The sequence below is a fragment of the Berghia stephanieae genome, chromosome 15 (genome assembly GCF_034508935.2).
Source record: "Berghia stephanieae isolate SIO BIC M18660-M18661 chromosome 15, UCSD_Bste_1.3, whole genome shotgun sequence".
In the NCBI taxonomy this organism is placed as follows: Eukaryota; Metazoa; Mollusca; class Gastropoda; order Nudibranchia; family Aeolidiidae; genus Berghia; species Berghia stephanieae.
Genome location: NC_088374.1, coordinates 11,721,207 through 11,744,729, shown reverse-complemented (window position 1 = coordinate 11,744,729; position 23,523 = coordinate 11,721,207). Strand labels below are relative to the sequence as shown.

At 35.4% G+C, this 23,523-nt stretch overlaps 1 protein-coding gene across 2 annotated transcripts; it reads right to left on the bottom strand.

Annotated features, from left to right (window-relative positions):
• Positions 1 to 537: 537 nt before the first annotated feature.
• On the bottom strand, positions 538 to 23,315 carry LOC144960451 (testis-expressed protein 9-like). Of its 2 annotated transcripts, none has more exons than XM_078893545.1 (12): positions 23,204 to 23,315; positions 20,106 to 20,215; positions 18,677 to 18,740; positions 17,931 to 17,998; positions 15,792 to 15,903; positions 14,045 to 14,130; positions 11,448 to 11,677; positions 9,484 to 9,566; positions 7,201 to 7,374; positions 3,215 to 3,349; positions 2,164 to 2,298; positions 538 to 920 (listed from the first exon to the last, which is right to left on the bottom strand). In XM_078893545.1, the coding sequence occupies exons 1-12, from the start codon at positions 23,228 to 23,230 to the stop codon at positions 846 to 848; spliced, it is 1,299 nt and encodes a 432-aa protein (XP_078749671.1). In that variant the 5' UTR covers positions 23,231 to 23,315; the 3' UTR covers positions 538 to 845. The 2 variants fall into 2 exon arrangements, with proteins under 2 accessions (XP_078749671.1, XP_078749672.1); XM_078893546.1 differs by lacking the exon at positions 23,204 to 23,315 and adding an exon at positions 23,138 to 23,199.
• Between the last annotated feature and the right edge of the window lie 208 nt (positions 23,316 to 23,523).

Here is a 23,523-nt window from a genome sequence, read left to right as displayed (position 1 = left end):
ACTTTGAGTTCTCTCTCTCTCTCTCTCTCTCATACACCAACACACAAACACACACTCAAAAAATCAATTGTAAATCGACAACATTAACCTCCCGTTTTCTTCCTTTTAAAAACAAACAAACAAAAAAAACAACAAAAAAAAAACAAAATAATTAAATGTATGAACGTTAACAAATTTAGTTCAAGTATGTACAAATGTTTGTTTTTGTTTTTCTCTTTGTGGGGGTTTGTTTTTTTTTTTGGTTGTTGGGTTTTGTTTTGTTGTTTTGTTGTTTGTTTTTTTTTTTTGTTTTTTTTTTTTGTTGTTTTTTGTTTTTTTTTTTTTTTTTTTTTTTGGGGGGGGGGGGGTTCTAATCGAAAACTAAACACAAACACACATAAAACACACACAGTTCTCCTTTAGCCTCGTTACATTTTTTCACTTTCTCCTTCATTCTCTCCTTCGTACTCTCACTATCACTCACTACGCAACACCCACCATCTCCACTCTCTCCCCATCACTCAACCTCTCACTCCCACTCACTCCTTCTCTCTCTCTTCTCTCTCTCCTCTCTCTCTTCCTCTCTCTCTCTCTCTCCTCTCTCTCCTCCTCTGCTCTCTCCTCTTCTTTCTCTCTTCTCTCTTCTTCTCTCTCTCCTCTCTCTCTTCTCTCTCTCCTCTCTCTCCACCTCTCTCTCTCTCTTCCTCTCTCTCTCTCTCTCTCTCTCTCTCTTCTCTCTCCTCTCTCTCTCTCTCTCTCTCTCTCTCTCTCTCTCTCTCTCTCTCTATCTATCTATCTATCTATCTATCTCTTCTGTTCTCTTCCCACCCCCCCCACCCCCTCCGGCCCCTCCTCCCTTCTTTGTCCTAGCTTCCCCATTCCAATGCTTTGACAAATTCCTCCTCCGAGAACTGCATCATTTTGGCCGCCTCGATGTGCATCTGGTCAAGAAAATAAAAAACAATAATTGAGTTATTATAAATAGCAATATCCACTAAAATGTGGATCAACGCATTTTAAAGGAGTCCCAAGCCAATAGCAACACTTAACATATAGTATAAGACAAGACGGCTATGTGGTCTAGTGGTATGACACTCGCTTTCAGATCCGAAGGTCCTGGGTTCAAACCTCGCCTAATATTGCCTAACAGGCGTCATGTCCCGTCCTACATGTTAAGTGTTGCCGTGGCCAGTGACCCAAAGAAAAGCGCTTTGGGCACTAGTTTAGTGGATATTGCGCTATATAAAAGCTCAATTATTATTATTATTATCATCATCATCATCATCATCATCATCATCATCATCATCATCATCATCATCATCATCATCATCATCATCATCATCATTATTATTATTATTATTATTATTATTATTATTATTATTATTATTATTATCATTATCATTATTATTATTATTATCATTAACAATTTACCCTCACAAGGATTAGATAAATAAATATATACATACATAATCAAAATAAATAAATAAACAAAATCAAAGGATTAGATAAATAAATATATACATAAATAATCAAATAAATAAATAAACAAATAAATAAATAAATAAATAATAAATAAATAAATAAAATTCCTTTTATTCATCCCAATTTTTCTCTAGGGTCTATTATAAGGGATCGAACTCGGTACCTTACGGGTACGAAGCAAAAAGTGTACCGCTGAGCCGCACTGGCCCTACACTTGGAAGATCCTTAAAATTCTGTAGTTTGGTATCAAGTTTCACTTTCAATAAGTTTTATTGACTAAGGGATGCTCATAAATTCTGAAATTGGAGCTAAAATTTCATAATTCTACGACTTTTCCATAATAGCATTAGTAGGCAGGCCTGCATATGCATACACACACAAAAAAACAAAACAATTTAGCTTTTATATAGCGCAATATCCACTAAATGTGCTCAAAGTACTTTACACGGGGTACCTGGCCAACAGCAACATTTAACATTTAGGACGGGACATGAATCCTGTTAGGCGATGTTACAATTTTTTTTCGGACAGAGAAAACGCTGTTAACAGTGAGAGAATATGAGTAAAGAGCTTTCTCCAAGGACTCTCAACTATGCGCCAAGAGCAACGCTCAACCCAGAACCTTCCGAACCGAAAGTGAGTGTCTTACCACTCGACCACTAGACCACATAGCCGTACAAGCACGAACAAACAATGAAATACCTTCTGCCGCTTGAGCACGTCAATGAGTTTCATCTGCTTCTTAAATCCTGCCATCAGCTCGTTTTTCTGCTTCTCCAGACGTTTGTTTTGGGACAGAAGTTGTTCTAGTTTCTTCTTGTCTGAGTCACTGGTATCCTATGGAAACATCAGTATCAGCATCAACATTTTTTTTAAACATTAGAGCTTTTATATAGCGTAATAATCCACTAAATGTGCTCAAAGCGCTTTACAAAGGGTCCCTGACCAACAGCAACACGTAACATGTAGAATGAGACATGATGCCTGTCAAGCGATATTATAATTTTTCAGTCAGGGACAACGCTGTGGATGGATAGGTACTCTTTTTACACTTGAGTATGGTGAGATGTGAATAAAGAGTTTTTTTTTCCAAGGACTCAACTATGCACTGAAGGAGGCTCGAACCCAGGACATTCTGATCTGAAAGTGAGTGTCATACCACAAGACCACATAGCCGCTCATTTATAGTAGTAGTAGTCCTTCAGAGCAATTCGGCCCATGAAGCCGAAATCTATCTTGCTTGCTACACTTTGGATAGGACGCCAGTCTATTGCAAAGTAATTTCTGCCAGATCTAACAGACCCAGCTACCTAATCACTGCTGTTTCGACAGGGGGGCCAGTAAAAATCTCGACTGCACCTAGAATTGATCTTGGCCCCTTTGCATGTGAAGCGAGTGCTCTACCAACTGAGCTATCACGACACCCAGGAGCAATTATAGAAGGAATGAAATTGAGGTCACTCAGCTCTTTGTTGTTGTTTTTTATTGTCTCATTCTGTATGTTACGTGGAGCTTTTGGTCAGGGACCCTTTGTAAAGCGCTTTGAGCATGTTTAGTGAATATTGCTCTATATAAAAGCTCGAGTTTTTGTTTTTTTTAAATTTTATTTTAGACAGCTCATTTTAATGATTAGTTCTCATTAAATTGTATCAGACTACAAACGACGTATCAGCTTTTAACCTTCCTCGGGAAAACGTAGATAAGAGAACAAAATATTTATATTATATTACATTTGCATAATGGATAAAGTTACCTTTGAAGATGCTTTTGACTTCTTTAGTTGCTCTTTGTACTTCTCAATGTCCTCCAATGCACGATTCAGTCGAACTTCCGTGGCCGTCTGCGATGTCTCTTGCTGCTTTTGGCTTCTCCTGTTTTGTTCCAATTCCTGAAAGAAGTGAATAATTGTTTTATCACCAAACAGGCGTCATGTCTCGTTCTATATGTTGCGTGTTGCTGTCTGTTATGTGATATTATACAGTCTTTGACCTTTTATTGGATTTCCGGACCGGGGGATGAGCCCGACCTTGGGAGGGCTATCTCTAGGGTTATAATATATTCAATATCATTGGTCAAAAAACTGTATTATTCCGCTCCTCTCATGGGAAAACCCTACCATTTCTTAGTAATTACGTAATCGTTGAATAATGCTTTGAATGCGTTGAATAAAAATTTTATTTAACGATTGTAGAATATATTAGCACATTTTATTGGAGTGAAATTAGGTGTACAAAACAGCAATTATAAATAATTTTTGGGTGTGCAGGAATACAAATCCAATATGTTTTTGGTTTTGGGTCAAAGCGTCATTCAAGCAGAAGGAGAAAGATGCAAATTGTGGTGAATTGAAGTACTAATACCATATCATTTGGTTACAAAATATCTAACAATCTTACTAGTAGGGGTGGAATAAACGCATTCCTTCATTTCTGTGTATTTATTAAACTTGTTATGTTGTTAGTAGTAGTAGTAGTAGTAGTAGTAGTAGTAGTAGTAGTAGTAGTAGTAGTAGTAGTAGTAGTAGTAGTGTAGTGTAGTAGTAGTAGTAGTAGTGGTAGTGGTAGTGGTAGTGGTAGTAGTAGTAGTAGTAGTAGTAGCAGCAGCAGCAGCAGCAGCAGCAGCAGCGCAGCAGCAGCAGCAGCAGCAGCAGCAGCAGCAACAGCAGCAGCAACAGCAGCAGCAGCAGCAGTAGTAGTAGTAGTAGTAGTAGTAGTAGTAGTAGTAGTAGTAGTAGTAGTAGTAGTAGTAGTAGTAGTAGTAGTCGCGTATGGCTACACCTCCAGATTATGTTTGTCGATCCATGATGTCAGGTCATCTCCGGCTTCAAATATTGTTTCGTACTCCCCTTCTAATTTTATTACTGGGCATTGCAGGACCAGATGATCGATGGTTTGACGTGCCCCTGGCAGTATTGGCAGATTGGGTGAGTCAATGAGTCTCCATCGATAGAGGCTTTCTTTACTGCGGCCATGGTTGGTTCTAAGTCGGTTCGCGGTGGCCCAGTGTTTTCTTTTTGTTGTTTTAAAATCAGGAAGGCGCAGAGTGGGGTTGGTAATGAATTGTCCATTTTTTGGCAGGTTTAATTGCCATTCATTGGTCCAGGCAGTGGTGATGTCAAGGTTATGTTGTTATTGATCAATAACACATACTTGCAAGGTTGTAGTGTTATTGGGCACGATACGATAAAAATAACTCATTTAATAAATACAAAGAAATAAAAGGATTCATGATTCATAATCTCAATCTGACATCAATTTGGGGTCATTCAGATTCTCAAAGGTCAATCTAAACTCAAATAGGGAACAAAAGCGTGATGTCAGAAATCTGGTCCCAATCTCATTGGAAGTGTAAAACCACTTTTCCTGAGGACTGGATACATACCTCGTGTAATTATTCTTCTTGTTTCAGAGTAATGGCATCTTATTTTCTAGCCTAAATCTATGCTGGTCGCCAATAAATATTATTAATCATCGCTCTTTTACGTCCCGTAAACCTAAAAATCTGCCCATACATCCCGCTATTTAAATAGTTATGTCACCTAGTGATTCAATATGTAACCTAACCATAATTGGTACTCAGAAGGACTGGGTTACATACACACCATTTCCAAGGATTTAGGAACCAAAAGAAAAGAGGGTTTGATGTCGTAACTTTTCTTTCAATTATCCGTGTCTAATCAAATGTCTCGTCCGCAAGATGTACCAACTACTTTTCTAAAATCTTTATAGATCTTAACCCTCTCCTTGCTAACTATAGGAAAATCGTGACATTCGTCGAGATACAACCTACATTTTCCTTATTTGTTACAGTGAATGACATCATCAGTCAGATGGTGAAAAGGTTTGAAATGAGATATTGCCAAGTTTAGTTAGAAGGTCAATTTTTATCAAAAGTGAGTTCTTGTCATAAATGATTAAATCAACCCTTTTCGTACACCTTCGGGAAAAATCAAAGCTTAATTTCACTTCTAAATATATTTTTACAGCTAGACACGTTGAAAAAGTATGAAATTCGAGAAATGTTTCTGGAAACTTGAACTTCATGAAATTTTCATCTTCGGACTGATTTTGTCATGCACTGACACATTTAAATTTCTTTTGTACATCATAAAATTTAAAGAAAACGAACATTGTGTTGTAGAGCATGTTTTGCTAAAGTAATTATGTATCGCAAGAACTTACTGCTATTGAGTGATAAAAAAAGTATTTTTGTGTTAGTTGGGTGTGACATTTTGGGGAAAATCCTGAAAATGGCTGGTAAGGAGAGAGTTAAATGATTTAGGAATTAACTTATTTTATTTACTGTTTTTGTAACTGGCTGAAGAAGGGTTTTGAGTCTGAAATGTTCTGTGTTTGGTATGTTTAATTAAAAAATTTTGGTCTGATAACCAAATGTAATTATGGGCCTGGTTTAACATTATTTTAATGGAAAATATTTTGCATTGGTTTGAGAGAATTTCCATTACAATAATGAGACCATAACAATACGGGTTATCAGACCTGCATATAAGTACACATTGGGTAAAAGTAGCCAAATACCCAGATAGTGGGTGTTAGGATAAAGTGAGTAAAGAATCATAGGTCTCAAGTCAAAAATTTTGAAAAGGAGGAATATTTCATAGCTTCCGCAGAATGTGCATTTGATCATAAATAAAATGAAGCAATATCACTAACATTAATGACGATACTGGTAAAATATAGAATTATTTTTTTATAAAAACAAAAAAAAACGTCAGCTTTTATATGGCGCAATATCCACTAAATGTGTTCAAAGCGCTTTACAAAGGGTCCCTGACCAACAGCAACAAGTAACATGTAGACGAGACATGATGCCTGTCAGGCAATATTACAATCTTTTCCAGACAGAGACAATGCTTTTAACTCATTTTACACCTGAGTATGGTGAGAGAATGTGAGTAAAGAGCCTTTTCCAAGGACTCAACTTTCAGCTGAGCGAGGCTCGAACCCAGGACCTTTGGATCCAAAAGCAAGTGTCATACCACAAGATGACATAGCCGTAGAACTACATACAAATCAGACTATAAAAAGGGGAAAAAAATTGTTAAAGAACTAATAAACACAGATAAGTCCCTCGCAACCAGACTGTTTACAATTATTTTTGAAGATGTATTGATAATGGTGGGGGCCTAGTGGAAGATAATAGTGGATGTTGTGAAAACTGTTCACTGTTATGGTCACCGTTGTGTGTATCAGGGTCGAATGAGTGAGTGTCCAATGCATGACTAGAGGGTTTAGTTGATGAGAGAGAGAGTTAGAATGGTTTGTAAGAGAGATTGAAGATAACGGATTGTTTTGTAATCAAAGGCTTGAGAATGCAAAATGTTTTACTTAACTCTCTCCTTACCAACCTTTTTCACGATTATCCACTAAACATCAGATCCATCTTACATAAAAAATGATTTTTAAGCCTCTACTTAAAAGATATAAATAATGTACATCACAGTTCTTATAATTATGATTTTTTAAAAATTAAAATCTTCAAATTTTGTGATTACAAAAGAAAACTGAATGAGATAAATGTTGGTGGAATCGTAAAAAAATGTGACGAATTTCCTGTAGTTGGTAAGGAGAGGGTTAAATTAAAGTTGTTCTTTATTGTTGAAAAATCGAGTTTATTGTAATTATTCCTAATCTACAACAGCGGAGGACTTGAAATAGCGGAAAACTGCTAAACAGCATAAATTTGAGAGCCATGAACAATGATCAAGCAAGCACTCACACGTTTCAATGCTGACAACTGGTTTTCCAGGCTCTCACTCTTCCCCTTGGCTTCCTCCGACTGTTTCTTATACTTGTCAATCTGGGCTTGATGGGAGGAGCCAGATCTTAGGAGGCGGTTCCTTTCTTCTTCCAACTCTTTCAGCTTCTGGTTTCGATTTCTCAAATCCTCATCCTGAAAAAAAATTTTAAAAACAAAAAAAATCAATGCCCATCAATGTTTTTGTTTATTCATCTTAGCAACGTCACTATCACCACTTCACATTATCTCATTTGTCTGTTGTGTTTCATTCATCCTGTTTTGTTGATAAAGGGGAAACCTGAATTGTCCATTTTATCTGTTTTCGTTTATTAAATTGAAGCTTACATTCAATGGTTCAAGCAGCAACATTTGTGAGGCTGGTTGAGAAAACCCGGGAAGATGCGGCAAGGTTCGATTCAAGATATGCCAAAATCGAAGATAAAGTGTTTCTTCGCATAGCAACAATTTTTATTCAGAAAAAAAAAATCATAACTTGAGTTTTAATAGACATAGAAAGAAAATTTAAAGTGGTAAATGATCAGAAAGATGTGGTCTAGACCACTGCATACATAACTCAATTTAAGAAATGTGTGCATCTTTCAGGGTTTTCTCAGCCAGCCACGCATTTACATCATCCTGGCAAATGAAAGAGAAGAAAACAGGATTTAATTACCGTCACGTCTCTCTAACAGACCTGCCTGGTGTCACTGGTTTTACCTTTTTATTATCACAATCTTTTATGGATATATATTTTAATTCGTCACTGAACCAACCAGCCTTTAATAACATAAGTTTTTATTCTCCTGTTATATTTATTTTGTTACTGAACCGGCCAGTACAACACAGTTTAGGCCTTCTCTGTGTCATACTTTATTGGGACATATAGTAACAGATTTGCCTTCTCTGTACTACGATTTTATTGATCTTTCTTTTTATCAGACTGATATTGCATAAATTTGATTTTTTTATGCAATGTTTTTGGTCACCCGTTTACGGACTTACACAGTACAGTAACCTGCACTATGCCTTGCTATTTTCCGACCCCGAACGTACTTCACACAATCAACCCTGCATTGTGCGAAGAATAGCAAGTGACGTTTTGCAGCCTGCCATGGGTTTATATAACCATGGTGAGTAGTATTCACATGACGACTGAGAGGCGTTGTCAACACAAGATAGCATAGCAACAGGTTTGAAAAATAATAACTCATGGTTGCCTTAAGCTAATATCCCATTTAGACTTAAGCTCGTTTTACAGTAATGTGACACCTAGTACTACGAAAAATTCGTAAAATTACGAATTTTTGGCACCAGCTACAGATCTGCATTCGCCTCTTTGGCTCAAGAAATCTTGTTGAAAATTAATGGAAAGATTAGTTCCTTAAAACCACCTATATTATTCAGAACTTTGGAGCGCTTTTGGATTATGCTGAAGGCAAATTATTTATTTCTAAAGCTATTTAAACAAAGAAGTCTTGAGAAGGATCGAAATAAAATCACCAATTCTTCTTCAAACTGTAAAGAAATTAAAACTGAACTATTTTGGCCATAAGACTCGCCACAAATCATTAGAAAAGCACATTCTGCAGACAAGGGTAGACGGCAAGAGAGGAAGAGGTAGACCAACAAGAAGCTGGGAACAAGATATATGTGAATGGCTGGGAATGACAACAACTCAAGCAAGTAGACTGGCGGAAAACCGTAATCTGTTTCGCAAGAAAGTTCGGGAAGCAACGTCCTACGCAGGATCAGCTGACTAGATGATGATTTAAATTGAATCTTTTTTTTTTTTTCCATGGAAACTACAAATTTTAAAAATTTCAAGTCGGCAGTTCTGCTTTAAAATCTGGAAATCCACAATCCGGATGTTCCATTATCCAGAAAATTGTCTGGGGACTGAATTTTTTGTTTTATTTGTACATCTTACGGACTGATTCAACTATCCAAATTGCTGGGAACGGATATGTTCAGATTGGAGAGACATGACTATATAGATAGAATGAAGTTGACGTCACTGGGGCCTTTGTTACTGTTTTTTGCCATCCACGTTTATGAATAATTCTCACTGGGAAATGAAGAAATTTATACATTTTTCTGTCTGTGTGTCTTTATAGAGAGGTATCTATGTGACTTCCAAAATTTTATTTAGTCTTGTTAAATCAGAAAATACAGCATATTTCCTCTACTTTAGCAATAAAGATTATTTTCTTTCTTTATGCTTTTTAAAAATAAATTCTATCAAGAATTATTTGATGTCATTACCTTTTTCCCATTGTCATGGACCAACCTATCCACCTCCTCCTGCATGACGCGTAGCTTGGCCTTCAAAAACCGTATGGTCGCCTCTGGCAAAGACAACAAATTATACGGCATTTGAAAAAATTAAATTAAATTTCATTTTAAAATCTGAAGCTGATACTAATAGGGAATGAGATTTCAAAACAGATTTAAGAGTAGCGCCCCTTTGTTGGAAGTCGCGTCTTGACAACCGACAGACGCTATCGCTATTATTAGTACCAATCATTAGCGGGAAGTTCAGTAAGTTTAGGAAGGGTTGTCTCATCGTATTGTATTATCTATCAACATCTTTTATTTTTAATTTGTAGTCTACATCATATTTTGTTAACATTTCAGAATGGAGATCTGAAAAAGTGTGTATGAAACGGTGCCAGACAAAGCAAGAAAGAAAAATACAAGAAAAAAAAAATGTTTTTGTTTACTCATCTTAACAATGCCACTACCACATTATCACATTCATCTGTAGTGTTTCATTCACCCTGTTTTGTTGATAAAGGGGAAACCCGAAACATCCATTTTATCTGTTTTCGTATATTAAATTGAAGCTTACATTCAATATCACATATCATATCGCGAAAAAAAATTTATTCTCTGTTGTCTTCTGGCACTTTTCTACTCACTTCATCTCTTGTTGTTACCAACATAGGTGCCTGCTCCACTTACTTTTCTGAATTAAAAATTCACCCCATATGCCGGAGCATACTCAATGTCTCAATCATTTCTATGTTATATGTTTGTGTTGAGAATATTGGCTATTAAGCTTAAATACTGGCCAGGTAACTTCGCGATGGTTGTGTGGCAAGCCCGCGGTCTCCAGAAGTCGGTGAGAGAGAGCCCTAGGAATGATCTGAGTTTGATATGAATATTTTTGTGTTCGTGAATAGCTCATACAGTAGAGGCATGCTCTCACCGGCCAGGGCGAGTTGTCATACCAATAAGGTCGCAGGTTCAAACCCCACCACCGCCGCGAAAAATTTTTTATTCTCTGTTGTCTTCTGGCACTTTTCTACTCACTTCATCTCTTAATATAATAATACACATACCTACTATTATGAAAATTTTCAGAACTTGATGAGCATCTTTTTGGAAATGAACGTTGATGCCAGACTTCATATCTTGAAGGTTTATGAAGCATTTTTAAATTCATGTGACGGTAATTAATGGATTTTTAAAGATAACTATAGTCCTTCCGAGCCATTCGGCCGATGGAGCCTGAGTTTATCCCAGTTTCTATAGCGTCATTATCGTTATTATTCTAATTAGTATCAACAAGAGTACCTGCTCCACTCACTTTTCTGAGACAATAAAAGATATAAATTCAACCCAAGTCTCCTATTGTTGACTAAAAGTACATCTTTAACATCAAAATAACCTCCATATAAAACTATTTTAAATTATTATAATTTTTTTTTTTTACATTAAGCCCTTTCACAATGGCACCATTAGATCTCAATAGCAATTGCTTGCTGCCCTTTTAATAAGACGCAAGTCTATCGCAAAGTACTTTCCACCAGATCTAAGAGACCCAGCTACCCAATCACTACTGGGTAGACAGGGGGGGGGGGGGGGGTTTAAAAAAAAATCTCAACTGCTTACAGGATTGATCTTGGTCCCTTTCTGTATGAAGCGAGTGCTCTACCAATTGAGCTATTGGGACCCCCAAAGATAACTGTAGCGACAATAATATTTATCTCCTAAATATGACTAATTAAAAAAATTTCAAGTTGGCCTGTCTGGGCGATAATAAAAAAGAATTTCAGAATTTGTCTGACCCTAGATACACATATCCACAGGTCTGATAACCAAATGCAATTATGGGCCTGATTTAACATTGTTGTAATGGACAATATTTTGCGTTAGTTTTGAGAGTATTCCCATTACAACAACGAGCCCATAACAGACCTGCAAATAAGTACGCATCGTCTGACCTGATCCCATATCTGCTGCAGCCTGCGGTAAAATGTCGTCGTCGAACGCCCCATCATCATCACCAAACTTATCTCCGATGTCATCATCATCGTCATCATCGACATCATTATTCATCTTTGTCGACATGTCGCTAAACTGTTGCTGTAAAGATGTAAGAAATGTGTCATCGGGCACTGCAACATCATCGGCCGCTCTACTCGGAGGTTTAGACGAGAACTTCTTTGGTTTACTGGAAATGATAAAGAAAATGAATTTAATGAATTAAATTTCAAATTCCACTATAAAAGATAATAATAAGAAATAAAGAAAGTAGAGAGATATCAGAGAATGATAGAGAATAAAAACTTTGTGGCAATGAGGAGTGGAACCGACGCACATGTACTGTCCACAATTTTTTTTAAATAGAGATTTTATACAGTGCAATATCCACTAAATGTGCTCAAAGCGCTTTACAAGGGGTCCCTGGCTGACAGCAACATTTAACATGTAGGACGGGACATAATGCCTGTTAGGCAATGTTACAATTTTTTTCTGACAGAGACAACGCTGTTAATGGCCAGGTACTCATTTTACACCTGAATATGAGAGAATGTGAGTAAAGAGCCTTTTCCAACTATGCGCCGAGCGAGGCTCGAACCCAGGACTTCCTATCCGAAAGCGAGCTTCATGCCACAAGACCACATAGCCGCACAAAAAAATTCAATGAATTAAATTATAAATCATTTTCCGCAATAAAAGATAAAAACAAGAAATAAAGAGAGTAGAGAAGTGTAAGAGGACGATATAGCGGCTATGTGGTCTAGTGGTATGACACTTGCTTTCGAGCTGGAAGGTCCTGGTTGCACAGTTGAGTCTTTGGAAAAGGCTCTTTACTCACATTCTCTCACCATACTCAGGTGTAAAATGAGTACCTGCCATTATCAGTGTTGTCTCTGTCGGAAAAAATTGCAATATCGCCTAACAGGTGTCATGTCCCATTCTACGTTATGTGTTGCTGTTGGTCAGGGACCCTTTGTAAAGCACTTTGAGCATGTTTAGTGGATATTGCACTATATAAAAAAGCTCAAGATAGAGAATAAAAACTTTGTGGCAATGGAGAGTGGAACCCACAGCACATCCACCTGGCCACAAGAGGGGTGCTCTACAATTGACGCCATCCACCATTCTAAAGAGAAAAAAAAGGTTCAAACAAAGTAACTAACTATCTTGAGTCCATCTCGCGACTTCTCGAGGTCATGAGGTCAACACACAAACACAACCGCGCCAGAGTTGCTGTTAAAGTCTACCCCATCGCCGCAAAGCTTTTATTCGCGCACTTTTTTACCCAATTCATTTCTTGCTATTATCAACAAAAGTACCTGCTCCACTCACTTTTCTAAGACAATAAAAGATAGAAATTCAACCCACTTCTTAGGGTCATTAGGTTAACACACAAACAGAACCGCGCCAGAATTGCTGTTACAGTCAGGTCGTGGGTCAACTTCCAATCACCGCAAATTTTTATTCTTTATTGTCCCCTGGCACTTTTCTACTCTTTTCTTGTTATTATTGGCAGGAGTGCCTGCTCCACTCACTATTCTGAGACAAAAAAAAAAGATATAAATTCAACCCACATCTCATAGTGAGGCTATGTGGTCTTGTGGTATGACACTCGCTTTCGGATCGGAAAGTCCTGGGTTTGAGCCCCACATGACGCATAGTTGAGTCCTTGGAAAAGGTTCTTTACTCACATTCTCTCACCGTACTCAGGTGTAACATGAGTACCTGGCCTTTAACAGCATTGTCTCTGTCCGAAAGAATTGTAATATCGCCCAACAGTCCCGTCCTAAATGTTAAGTGTTGCTGTTGGCCAGGACCCCCTTATAAAGCGCTTTGAGCATGTTTAGTGGATTTTGCGCTATATAAAAGCTCAAACTTTTTTTAAGCTCATATTGTTGACTATAAAGTACATTTATGACAACAAAATAACCCCATATACTATCATTTAAAATTATTATTGAAAATTATTTTTTTAAATTTAATTAAACCCTTTCGCAACGCACCATGAGATCCCGTTCACCAGGCATTCCATGACGAGAAATGAAGTGAGTAGAAAAGTGCCAGACAACACTAGAGAATAAAAATTTGATTGTAGAGCTACCCTCTCACAGCCAGGCGGAGTTATCGCACCAGTAAGGTTGTGGGTTTGAGCCCCTATCGATGCAAAGTTTTTATTCTCTTTTGTCTTCTGGCACTTTTCTACTCACTTCATTTCTCGTTATTATCAACATAAGTGCCTGCTCCACTCACTTTTCTGAATAGGCACTCCTTGATGGAATATAGACAATTCATCAAACAGGATGTCTGATGTCCACAGGAATCACCCATGTTGTCCAAGTGAGAAAATTCGGGGTTAAGAATCTTGACCTAGAAAAAATTATGAAAGTGCCTGAAGCGGGGCTCAAACCCAGGACCTTCTTGATCACAGTGCAATGCCTTAACCACTCGGCCACCTCACCCCCTTATAAAATCACAAACATTATATTATACCAGTCAAAGCAATGCCTTACATTTAACATAATGGTTGGCCGCTACTTTGCATTACGAGTATCCTTACCTTCCCGAGGGTGGACGTTTGGCTGAACTAGGGCGTGTATTAGAGGACCTGATGCTATTTTTAGACATTGGCCTTGAACCAGAATCCTTAGAGAGAACGAAATGAGAAAATGGTTGCCAATAAATTTAATGATTTTATGACCTTAAAAAAAAAAAAAATAGTAATGCATTTATGAGCCTTTTCTTTATTATTTTTTCCCCAAAAAAATTGTTTGATAGAACCAAGCAAAATTAGAAGACCTGGTTTTCAATAACATTTTATGACATCGAAGGATGGATAAAATTAATTAAACATGGCACTGAAATGATAATGTTTTCATTAATTAAAAACAACAATAACAATAACAACAATTATTATTACAATAATAATAACAATAATAATAATAATAATAATATAATAATAATAATAATTAATAATAATAATAATAAAATAATAAAATATAATAATAATAATAATAATATAAATAATAATAATAATAATAATAATAATAATAATAATAATAATAATAATAATACTTTATTCATCCAAAAAAAATGGAAATTCGTTTACAGACGTGGCATGCATAAAAATGTATAAACACAAAGTTGAGAATCTATGGCGACAATGTATACATATTTATATATGCAAACGTAAAAAATATACAACCAAGAACCAATAGCAACACCTTATATATTAATTTAATAAATTGAGATAGGCCATACCTCTGGCCTTAAGTCCGAACTTGTGAGTGTATATTTAAAAGATAGTATTTAATTTAAATCACAGTTGCGCGTTAAAATGTCGAACACCATGTGGCATAAATGAATTAAGGTGACGTGTTGTCTTTGTTTTTATAGATATAAGGCTACGACTCCTCATGGAGAACGTAATATATTTGCGAAGGGGGTGATCGCAATCCTTCATTACTTTCTCCATTTTACTTAGACAAAATCTCTTGAACAGTTCTTCCACATTGGAAATTGGGTGAGTATAACTCCTGGCTTTATCAATTATCCGACCAATTTTCTTAATGTCGCAAATACTGTAATTTCCACACCATGCTGTAATACAAAAAGTAATAACGGTCTCCAAAACGGATCTATAATAAAGGGTGCATAACGTTTTGTCTATGTCAAATTCTGAAAGTTTCCGAATAAAATACATTCTTTTGTTCAATTTAGAGATAACAGCATCGATTTGTAAATGCCACTGCAATTTATTGTCAATTAAAATACCCAAATATTTGTAAACCGAAACTTGCTCAACAGCTTGATTTTTAATTTTGAGCTGAGTGATGGAATTTGTGTGCTTTCTAAAATCTAAAATCATTTCTTTGGTTTTTCCTACATTTAATTTCAGGGAGTTATCTTGACACCAACCAACAAATCTGTCGATCTCAGATCTGTATGCCGTTTCATCATCTTTAAATATCCCTTGAAGGGCAGTTTCGTCAGCAAATTTCAAAATTGGGACCAAGTCACTTGTACAGTCATTTGTGTAAACCGTAAAGAGGCGAGGAGAGAGAACACACCATTGAGGGGCTCCTGTATTAGTAATTATTTTATTAGATTTGTTTCCATTAATTTGTAGAAATTAATGATGATGACGACGACGATAATAATACTAAAAATAATAACAATAATAATAATAATAACAATAATAAATAATAATAATAATAATAATAATAATAATAATAATAATAATAATAATAATAATAATAATAATAATAATAATAATAATAATACCAATAACAATACAACAGACATACCTTTTCTCTAAAGTTTTTGGATATTTTAGTACTTGTGCTATTGGTGTAACTCACATCACCTTCTGCATTATCGTAGTAAAAACCATCATCATCATCATCATTATCTAGCTCTCTGAAACAACAAGGAATAAGGAAGATTAAAGATGCCTATTTGTAGTTATAACGCCCCTGATGCCAGAGTTTACCTTTGTTTCTGTGACATTAAACGGATAGTAGTCATTACTTACTTACTTACTTAGATGCCTTTCGCGTCTCGACCGAAAGATCGGGTCGCCTTGGCTGTTTCCAGTATTTCCTGTGTGAGGTGTCTCCAATATTGCCGGTCCTCTGCTAGGGTTCTCAGATTTTCAAGGTCCCCTGCCGTTATGAGACTAATGCTTTGTCCAAGTGTTGTGAGGTTTTTGTTTAGGATCACAGGGAGTGTTGTGATCGGTCTTCCTCTGAAAAGGTTCCCGTGTTTTTGGAAATATCCCGACATGGCTTGGTTAGCTGGTATGTTTTTGTCCCTGCGTAGTATGTGACCGAAAAGTTGCCATCGTTGTTGTAAAATGTCAAGGGAGATTGGTCTTTCTTTTGTGATCTTATAGAGTGATTCATTTGAGATCTTTTTTGGGTATTTGATGTCCAGTACCCATCTTAGCTGTGTGCGATGGAAGGCATCCAGATGTTCTTCTTCGGATTTTGTCAACGCCCAAGTGCCGCAGTTATACAGAAGTACCGGTTTTACAAGAGCACGGTACAGTTTCAGTAGTCATTGTTAATAATAATAATGATAATAATAATAATAATAATAATAATAATAATAATAATAATAATAATAATAATAATAATAATAATAACAATAATAATAATAATAATAATAATAATAATAATAATAATAATAATAATAATCATCATCATCATCATCATCATAATATTAATAATAATAATGTAATTTATTTATATAGCGCCTGTCCCATACAATATAGCTCTAGGCGCACAATTTACATATCATTTTAAAAAATTACTCTATCATATTATAAACAACATTAAAGATGAGAATACAGAATTATTTTTAAAAATGTAAATTAAGGTAAATATGTTCAGTGAGGTGGCACTACAAAAATAATGTAATTAAACCTGTGGTATATTATGAAGATTGCTTATCCATTCTTTTTTAACTTTAATATATTTTTTAAATAAATAAATAAATTCTCATTTCGTTTTTTCTACGTACTATCTAACATAACAGAAAGAGATGACATCTTAATTTTCTTTTAAAAACTGCTTCTGAATCAGTAAAGCTAGAGCGCAGATTGAATGGCAGAGAATTTCACATTGTCAGAGCTGCGCAATATAAGGTTCTGTCTTTTAATTTTTTTCCCCCCTTTTTGTGGTGTGCAAAAGATGCTGATCATATGATCTTAAATTACGATGGGATATAATCATTAATAAAATCCTTCAGATAAAAAAGTGAGCAATCGGTTTTAGAGTTAAAACACAGCATTGCAATTTTATAATCAATTCTAGCTTTAACGGGCAACACGTGGAGTTCATAAAACATTCATCATTGTGGCTATGTGTTCTCTTTTTTTTTTTTCTTCTTTAAAACAATTCGTGCAGCTTGGTTTTGTAAATGCTGTAGTTTCTTTAAAAGATTATCAGTCAGATTAAAAGGTAATGAATTACAACAGACAAGTCTAGAAAAGATAAAAGATTTCCAATTAAAGCATCTAATAAAAAGTAAAACAAAGGGGCAATGGTTCAAATAGGGAAAATCTGTAGATTCCTAGAGTACACCATCAATGTCATTTATTGTTTGAGATCACCTAAAAGGTCTCATCAAGACAACAGCACATTATCCCACTTAGAGGTATACACTCAAAAGTTTATAAAATATATTCAAAACAAAGAAATATATAACTATCAGTACATAAGACAGGGATGATTTACAAGGAAAAAAATATCATCTCCCAAAACTAACACTAAACATTTGACTGTTTCCCTCTCAGCTAAGGACTCCGGAAGGGCTAGGGCAAAACCAAGTAATCACATTCCAAGACAAAGATAGAAAGTAACTCAGAAATAAGATATAGGGAGATAGCAAGTGACCACCTGCCCACTCTGGGAAGTCAAAAAATCCCACACAGATATACTTACTGTAAAAAGTCTTCAGTACTGATATTATCCATAAGGGTAGGTTTTCCTAACAAGCTCTCCTGTCCTTTCTGTTGTGAAAAAAATAAAAAATAAAAAAGGAGACAATGCACAAATATTTTTTTTAATTAAACAAAAAAATAAAAATAAAATTCCCTTTGTTCATCCAATATGGGAATTTTTTCTTTCGGGTCTATTCCAAGGGAAGACTGGATTAACCCAGGCGTCAGCCGTGGTGCAGCGCCATAAACAGAGCAAGGGCGAGGTGACTTGCTCAAGGCCACACAACGCAGCGGGTACTCGAACTCAGTGCCTTTCGCAACGCTGAGCCGCACTGCCCCTAAAAATAGAGATTGGTGTATATATATATATATATATATATATTATATATTTTATATTTTATTTAATTTATATATATTAATAAATTATTCGTTTTATTTTTTTATTCCATTTTGTTGAATGGGAACTTCATTTTGTAAAACTTGCACAATGTGTGCGACTGTTGTGTGTGTCTGTTTGGCTCGGTAAGTGTGGTTTGACAAGTATATTGTAAAGCGCTTTGAGGCTTCGGCATTTGGCGCTAGAGAAGAACACTTTATTATTATTATTATTATTATTATTATTATTATATTATTATTATATATTATTATTATTATTATTATTATATTTATATATATTATTATTATATAGGTCTCATCTTACTAGTTTTCCAATCTACATAACCTATCAATGTCACCTATTCAACTCACCATCACCATCTCGGCCTCTTGGACCAGCGAGGCAGTTTTGGCTTCCAACTCAGCATTTAATCTCCTGCAAAAAAAAGAAACAAAAAGATTTTTTAATGTTTTTATTTTCTCTCTCATTTTCTCTCTTCTTCTTTTTTTTAAATCTCAGGAATGAGAGACATCCAATGTTTGTAGTAACTTTCCCAGTTTATTTTTAACGTCTTCTTAAATATACATACACATTAAACAAGCATAGGCATATGGATATTGACCTAAAAGTTATTGGCTAAAAAAAAATTTTTAAAAAAGATAAGATGCTTTAAGACATAAATTTGAATAAATAAATATGAATAAAAGTTATCAATAAAACATAAAATGAATATATTATTGTATATTAAAATTCATAAACAAGTAAATATAAAACAAAATAACTAACGAAATAAACAAATACATAGGTAAATAAATAAATCATTTTTTATAAACCTTGATTTAATATGACTTAATAACCCTGATACACTCATAGACAGGGCAATTTAGATAGTAATCAATACTATCTACATAGTCGCTGCCTATAATTATGGGTCATCGCAAGGGCAACAAAACTCATCATTGATGATAATTTCATTGGCATTATGTGATAAAAATGATGACAAATACTCTTCAAATGTTATAAATAATGATTATTCATCACAGTGCAAAGTTCTACCTGCTACAAAATAAAAATTTATCTTCAAATTTTTTGATGATGATGAGAGAATATGAGTAAAGAGCCTTTTCCAAGGACTCAACTATACATCACTCAGAGTGGTTTAAGACAAGATCTGATTCACAAAGAACTGAATTCATGACAAAAATAAATAAAATTTCTATTGATTGGATTGTTGTTTTTTTCTAGATTGTAGTAATTTTTAAAATATGAACATATATATATATATATATATATATATATATATATATATATATATATATATATATATATATATATATTATATATATAGCCCATTCCCAGTCACTTGCCCTGCTAAATGCGCTTTACAATGCTTTTTTCTTTCACTTTCTTTATCTTGTGCAGCTATCTATGTGGTCTAGTGGTATGACACTCGCCCTCGGATTTGAAGGTTATGGGTTCGAATCCTGCTCTGAACCATGCATTGTTGAGTCTTGGATAAGGCTCTTTACTCACATTCTCTCACCGTACTCAGGTGTAAAATGTGTACCTATTCTTTAACAGCAATATGTCTATCGTAGAAAAAAAAATAACAGTTGTCGCATTCTCGTCTTGTTGGCTAGGGACCCATTGTAAACCACTTTGAGCATGTTTAGTGGATATTGCGCTATATAAAAGCTCAGGATTTTTTTTTGGGGGGGGGGGGGTTTCTTTTGAAAACATGACAGTGAAAGATGTGGGTGCAAGCGTGTAAAGGAAATCAAGTAAAGACTTTAGACTTACTTGTACTCCTCCTCTTTACTTAAAATATCAGAGTTTTGTCGATAGCTTGTCTCCCTGCTCATTCTTGTCGCATTTTGTGAATTTGACATGCGTGAAGTCGAAGTCCGACTCTGTTGGAAAACATTGAATTTATGATGAAATTAGAATTAATTAAATATTGGAATTGTGACATTTGAAGAACTTATCTGAATCTTCCTTTAATGTCCAGCTTCACTCATGAAGATTTTGACATGAACAATAACATTAAGGTGAACTTCAGCAGTCATCTAGAAGCTCTGTAAATAAATCTAAAGTGCAGATATAACTCCTGTGGTAAGTTTTATCAATCTGTGATGGTTCTGGGGTAAATTGAGAATTTTCTGAGATCTTTGATGGGTGTCAGGGGTAAGAACATGATAATCTTTAGTATTATGATGTATTCATCTTAAAGGTATCTAGAATTTTTAATCATTGTAATTGTAAGAACTTATTCAAAGCTGACAACTCACGTGGCATATTAATATTATTGAGAAAGAAAGATAGAGAGAGAGAGAGAGAGAGAGAGAGAGAGAGAGAGAGAGAGAGAGAGAGAGAGAGAGAGAGAGAGAGAGAGAGAGAGAGAGAGAGAGAGAGAGAGAGAGAGAGAGAGAGAGAAAGAGTGAGTGAGTGAGTGAGTGAGAGAGCGAAAGGGGGGGGGGGGGGGGGGGGGGGGGGGGGTAGGGAGCTATGGGTTGGATTATAAAGCTCTATGAATTAATTTTAAATGATAATATAACTATAAGCAAAATGGATTTAGTGGCATATTAAAAGGCCAGAGATTTTTGCTTCTAATTAAAAGACATAGAAACTGCTCTGGTCTCCTTTTACATTTAAATTAACTTCTTATGTGAGGGGCAGCATGTCTCAGCGGTACAGTCTTTGCTTCATACCCGAAAGGTACCAAGTTAGATCACCCGCTGCTGCGTTGTGTGGCTTTGAGCAAGTCACCTCGCCCTAGCTCCCTTGGAATAGACCATGTAGAAAATGATATATATAGTCAATAACGAGTTGTGTTGTATTCTATAGCTTCTTTTCACCCGTGTCTGAGCAATACAGACCATAGGGACAAATTTCCCTTATTCAATGAAAAGGGAATTTTATTTTTATTTTATTTTAAATTTTTATTTCATAAAGTTCACAATGAAAGTTCTCTCTGGAATAAAAATAGTTCATCATAAGACATTTTCAGATCACTTATGTCATTTAATGTTTGTTAATTGAGTAGCTGGTCTGTTAGATCTGATGGAAAGTACTTTGCAGTAGACTAGCGCCCATCCAAAGGGTTGAAAGCAATTGCTATTGTCCGTTCCATGCTCTAGCTATAGAAACTGGGATAAACTTCGTCTCCAGGGGACTAATGACAGACAACTAATATTGTATATCGTAGTGTTTTTATGCACCTCTGTTGACCGTGTATCTTAACGGATCGTTTTTATACACCTCCGTCACGCATGCGCATTCCACCCAATTTCATTAGTGATATTGTGTTCCTGTATTTGGACATGGCAAAAGTCATATATATCTGTAGGATGTTTTTGTTAATAAATTTATATAAATAATAATAATTTAAAAAATCGAAATATAAAACTAGAAAATAGAAGTTGCATTGAAGGTAAAATAATGTTTTAGAAAGACCTTATTAAATGTGATGAACAGTCAAGTGGCTCCGTAGCGCAGTGGACAAGTTGTCAGACTCCAACCTTGAAAGTACTGGGTTCGATTCCCATTGGTGACATTTTTTTTTTTTTTTATTTAGTTTGTTTTTATTTGCTTTTTTTCTTTCTTTTTTTTTTTTCAAAAACTTTTTAACATGTTTTTAAAATCTTGTATTTTAATTTTCTAAAATTATTTATTTATTTGAGATCAGTTTTTGTGTGACATGTTCCTTTTTACTTTTGTTTTTTTTAATTATTGTTATTATTCTTTAATTTATTATCATTGTACATCGGTAACCACTAAGCAGCTTGCTAAACTACAATCTAAAACTATTTAAACCTCATGGACGTATGCAGCAACATTTTCATTAATTTACCAACACCGCCAACCGGAGGTGCATAAAAACGGTGCATTTTTGTACACCTCCAACGGAGGTGTATAAAAACGCCACCATTGTATATAGCTTTCATAATTTTCATTAGCAACAAAAAATATCTAGCAACAAAACACATTAGATAAGAATCACTCTACTGGGAACATTTCTAGGCAAAAGTGTCCAATATTCAAACTGTTCTGCGATCAATGTTGCAAGCTCTTTCCTTTGCTATGGGTTTCAAGTAAAATGGACACATTTAGAATCTTTCATAAACTGCCTACACAAGTAAGAAGGGGTTTTGAATAAATGTTTTTTTTTCTAACAAGGTGTTCAATAAGAACTTCTAACAAAGAACGAGAGCTACAAGCTACATGGAGGTGAGCTTCTTATCAAAATAATATATTACTATAATGTGCAAAAATATACTTAAGGCATAAAGAGATGCGCCTCTAAAAGATGTTCCCATAAAAAGTAAAGAACTGATTTTTCATTTTCCACAGAGATTGAATTGCCACATTGGCTGTTCTTGATACATAGCAGTAAATAACACCGCCTAGGTAAAATGAGGGGAAGGAGTTCGAGGAGAGAGAGAGAGGGAGAGAGAGAGAGAGAGAGGGGAGGGAGGGAGGGAGAGAGGATGGGAGGGGGGGGGGATCGTATTTTGAAAAAAACTAGACGGAACTAAATTAATACTCTCTCTTTTGGGTGGTCTGAACACTTTAAACCATATGGCCATTGTCTCTGTATAAACAAAGAAAGATGGCGACAAGGACCCGCTCCCCAATGCCCAGGAGTGAACGCCGTCAATGTTCAGTCAGGAGCCTAAGCCTTAGTCATTAACTTAGTCATTCACTCAGCAGACTCAGTCAGTCAAGTCAAATCTCAGTCCTCGCCGCTCCGTCAGTCAGGTGATATTGTTTTCATGAAAGAATACCTTTTCATAGAAATAAAATCTTGCGAATTTTTAATTGAATATTTTTACCGACTTGACCATAGGGTTAAATTTTCCTTGAGGACGCACCACTCTAATTGATTTATTGTTCTATACCTTCGAAAGTCTGTTGTTATCCGCCATGTTGGATTGTAAACAATGTCAACGTTTTTGTTTTTGGTGTCATGATTAAGAATGATGTCGTGTTTTTATTGACCTTGAAACTGTCAACTGTTTCAAGGCACCAGTGTTAAGCTTTAACGAAATATTAGCTTCTGCAAGCACACTTTGCTCAATGCATTTGGAAATTTGTACAAAAACAGATAATTTGGTTTGATTTAAATATACCAATATTATCAAGAAACAAGGTGAGAGGTTAAGGTCATGACCTTCTCTGGTTTGTACTCGTGAATGTATTCCAAGCAATGTTCGATACC

Excerpts from the sequence above, each read along its gene's own strand:
- LOC144960451 (XM_078893545.1), bottom strand. The coding sequence starts at position 23,230 with ATGGCGGATAACAACAGACTTTCGAAG. Across the intron at positions 15,904-17,930 it reads AGTACTGAAGACTTTTTACA|AGAGCTAGATAATGATGATG; the intron begins GTAAGTATATCT and ends TTGTTGTTTCAG. Across the intron at positions 11,678-14,044 it reads AAACGTCCACCCTCGGGAAG|TAAACCAAAGAAGTTCTCGT; the intron begins GTAAGGATACTC and ends TATCATTTCCAG.